We start from the raw sequence: 3,571 nt of genomic DNA on the forward strand, positions 1-3,571 counted from the left end.
TTGCAAAGGGGAAATGGAGTTCTTTGAAGTTCCTCTGATTAGGCTGTGGGGGAGACCGGGCCACACTCTTACTTCGTGCTCACAATTATTTCAGCTCATGCAATGGAATGCAATAACCTCATAAATTATGCGATTTAATGGCATAACAACCCTGTAAAAGTTCTATACACTTCAAAAATGAATTACTTTTGGACACTTTCAAAATATGCTTCGACTTGAGAATATTTTCTCAGTCAAGACGCAGGGTGGCGCTGCAGGCTAAGATTGTGACTGAGCCCTAGCAAGCTCGCTATTCCTTTGTTCAACACGAAATCAAAAGCACAAGGAAGCAGTTTTGCCAACAGTCCTGAATTACCAACGACTTTCTGGAGCGTTATACTAAATGGATTTAAGGTTCAAAGCAACTTTGTGAGGATTCCACCAAGCAAGAAGTCTAAATTCAGTATCTCGAGTCTTTTTTGGTTGCTGAAGAGATTGGATGCAAGCACCCGGGCGACGCTAGAGGGAATGGAGACGCTAGAGGGAATTCAACCAAACAGGCAAGTGACAGCCTTTATTCTGGTGGTGCTCTTGTCTCAGGCTCGTCCAGAGCCTGTTCGTTATTCTGTGCTGGAAGAAACAGAGCGCGGCTCCTTTGTAGCCCATCTGAGCGAGGACTTGGGCCTGGGAATTGGGGAACTGGCCGCGCGCTCGGCCCGGGTTGTGTCTGACGATGACCAGCAGCGCTTGCTGCTGGATCGTGAGACGGGAGATTTGCTTTTGAAGGAGGAACTAGACCGGGAAGAGCTATGTGGCCCCGTTGAAACGTGTGTGTTGCATTTCCAAGTGTTGCTGGAAACGCCAGTGCAATTTTTTGAAGGAGAATTATCAATCCAGGATATAAATGACCACTCCCCAGTATTCCCGACTAGGGAAATGCTTTTGAAAATACCGGAAAACAGCCAGCCAGGGACTATTTTTCCATTGAAATCAGCTCAGGATTTGGATGTGGGCAGCAATGGTCTTCAAAAATACACTGTCAGCCCCAATTCACATTTTCACGTTCTTACTCGAAATCATAGTGAGGGCAAGAAATACCCATATCTTGTGCAGGACAAAGCGCTGGATCGAGAGGAGCAGGCTGAGCTCAGCTTAACCCTCATAGCGCTGGATGGCGGGTCTCCACCTCGGTCTGGCACCGTCGCAGTGAGAGTCCTGATCATGGACGTTAATGACAACCCTCCTGAGTTTGTGCACACCCCATATGAGGTGCAGGTCCTGGAAAACAGCCCCATAGACGCCCCAATCCTCACTATCCTAGCTAGGGACATAGACGCTGGAAACTTTGGGAGAGTTTCCTATGGTTTGTTCCAAGCATCAGATGAAATTAAGCAAACTTTCTCACTAAATGAAGTCACAGGAGAAATCCGACTGACAAAGAAACTGGATTTTGAACAAATTAAGTCTTACCATCTGGAAATTGAGGCTACAGATGGAGGAGGCCTTTCTGGAAAAGGCGCTGTGGTCATAGAGGTGGTGGATGTGAACGACAACGCCCCTGAACTGACCGTGTCTTCACTCACCAGCTCTATCCCAGAGAATGCTCCGGAGACTGTCGTCTCTATCTTCCGAATTAGAGATAGAGACTCTGGAGACAATGGAAAGATGGTTTGTTCTATCCCAGAAAATCTGCCATTCCTTCTAAAACCGACTTTCAAGAATTTCTACACTTTGGTAACAGAGAGCCCTCTGGACAGAGAGAGCCGGGCGGAGTACAACATCACCATCACCGTCACAGACATGGGGACACCCAGACTGAAAACCCAGCACAACATAACCCTGCTGGTCTCCGACGTCAACGACAACGCCCCGGCCTTCACCCAAACCTCCTACACCCTCTTCGTCCAAGAGAACAACAGCCCCGCCCTGCACATGGGCAGCGTCAGCGCCACAGACAGAGACGCGGGCGCCAACGCCCAGGTCACCTACTCCCTGCTGCAGCCCCAGGACCCCAGCCTGCCCCTGGACTCGCTGGTGTCCATCAACGCCGACAACGGGCACCTGTTCGCCCTCAGGGCCCTGGATTTCGAGGCCCTGCAGGCCTTCGAGTTCCTGGTGGGCGCCACAGACCGCGGGGCCCCGGCGCTGAGCAGCCAGGCGCGGGTGCGCGTGCAGGTGCTGGACGCCAACGACAACGCGCCCTTCGTGCTGTACCCGCTGCAGAACGGCTCTGCGCCCTGCACCGAGCTGGTGCCCAGGGCGGCCGAGCCCGGCTACCTGGTGAGCAAGGTGGTGGCTGTGGACGGCGACTCGGGCCAGAACGCCTGGCTGTCCTACCAGCTGCTCAAGGCCACAGAGCCCGGGCTGTTCAGCGTGTGGGCGCACAACGGCGAGGTGCGCACGGCGCGGCTGCTGAGCGAGCGCGACGCGGCCAAGCACAGGCTGCTGCTGCTGGTGAAGGACAATGGCGAGCCGCCGCTGTCGGCCAGCGTCACGCTGCACGTGCTGCTGGTGGACGGCTTCTCGCAGCCCTACCTGCCGCTGCTGCCCGAAGCGGCGGCCGCCGCGGCCCAGACCGACCCGCTCACGGTCTACCTGGTCATCGCGCTGGCGTCGGTGTCGTCGCTCTTCTTGTTCTCGGTGCTGGCGTTCGTCGGGGTGCGGCTGTGCAGGAGGGGCAGGGCGGGCTTGGAGGGTGGCTGCCCAGTGCCCGAGGGCCACTTTCCGGGCCACCTGGTGGACGTCAGCGGTACTGGGACCCTGTCCCAGAGTTACCAGTACGAGGTGTGTATGACAGGAGACCCTGGGACTGGTGAGTTCAAATTCCTCAAGCCGATATTCCCTAATCTCTTGGTTCAGGACACTGAGGGAGAAATTAAGGCAAATGCCAACTGCAGGAATAGCTTTGTGTTCGGTTAAGTATTGTGTGGATTAAGTGAGCTGCTCTTTACTTGTAAACTTAACTGACATTGCAATGCATTTCTTTTAAGAAATCATATTGTTCTCTAAATATGCATGTCTCTATTCCAAACCAATGCATATCCCTGGTCATGCTAGATTTCTTCCTTTTGTTAATATTCTTTGGACTTAACATTTCTAGCTACACTAAATATTGAGTATGTGTTTTCTCCATATTTGACTTTCTCTTTGTGATTAATCTTTCCATAACTATAAATTACTCAAGTAGTGTAAGAAGAAACTTTTAAAAATATAGTTCATAATTAGTCAAAGTCTTTTTAATGAAACTTTCTAAAGCTTTTATGTGATCTTGCATTTCTATGTATTTGTGGTTCTTGTCTTTACCAGATATTTCTATGTTTACAAGGCCAGAGTGTTTGAAAAATTTAGCCCTGGCTGGTGTAGCTCAGTGGATTGAGCGCGGGCCTGCGAACCACACAATCGCAGTTCGATTCCCAGTCAGGGCACATGCCTGGTTGCAGGCCTGTTCCAGGTTCCCTGCAAGGGATGCATGAGAGACAACCATACATTGATATTTCTCTCCCTCTCTCCTTCCTTTCCCCTCTAAAGATAAATAAAATATTAAAAAAAGAAAAAATTATATCTACTTAGGCCTTGCTTGTTGACTATTCTA

The 3,571-nt window shown here is 50.9% G+C and overlaps 1 protein-coding gene across 1 annotated transcript; it reads left to right on the forward strand.

The window, feature by feature from the left end:
- The first annotated feature begins 317 nt into the window (after positions 1-317).
- LOC118998262 (protocadherin beta-4-like) lies at positions 318-3,314 on the forward strand. The gene has a single exon (XM_037062324.1). It carries the CDS (start codon positions 508-510, stop codon positions 2,896-2,898), a length of 2,391 nt encoding a protein of 796 aa, XP_036918219.1. The 5' UTR covers positions 318-507; the 3' UTR covers positions 2,899-3,314.
- The last annotated feature ends 257 nt before the right edge of the window (positions 3,315-3,571 follow it).

Source organism: Sturnira hondurensis, unplaced genomic scaffold (genome assembly GCF_014824575.4).
Source record: "Sturnira hondurensis isolate 20B ecotype Veracruz unplaced genomic scaffold, ASM1482457v3 Scaffold0001120, whole genome shotgun sequence".
NCBI lineage: Eukaryota > Metazoa > Chordata > Mammalia > Chiroptera > Phyllostomidae > Sturnira > Sturnira hondurensis.

What these genes read in the sequence shown, in the direction of transcription:
- LOC118998262 (XM_037062324.1), top strand. Translation starts at nt 508, where the DNA reads ATGGAGACGCTAGAGGGAATTCAACCAAACAGGCAAGTGACAGCCTTT.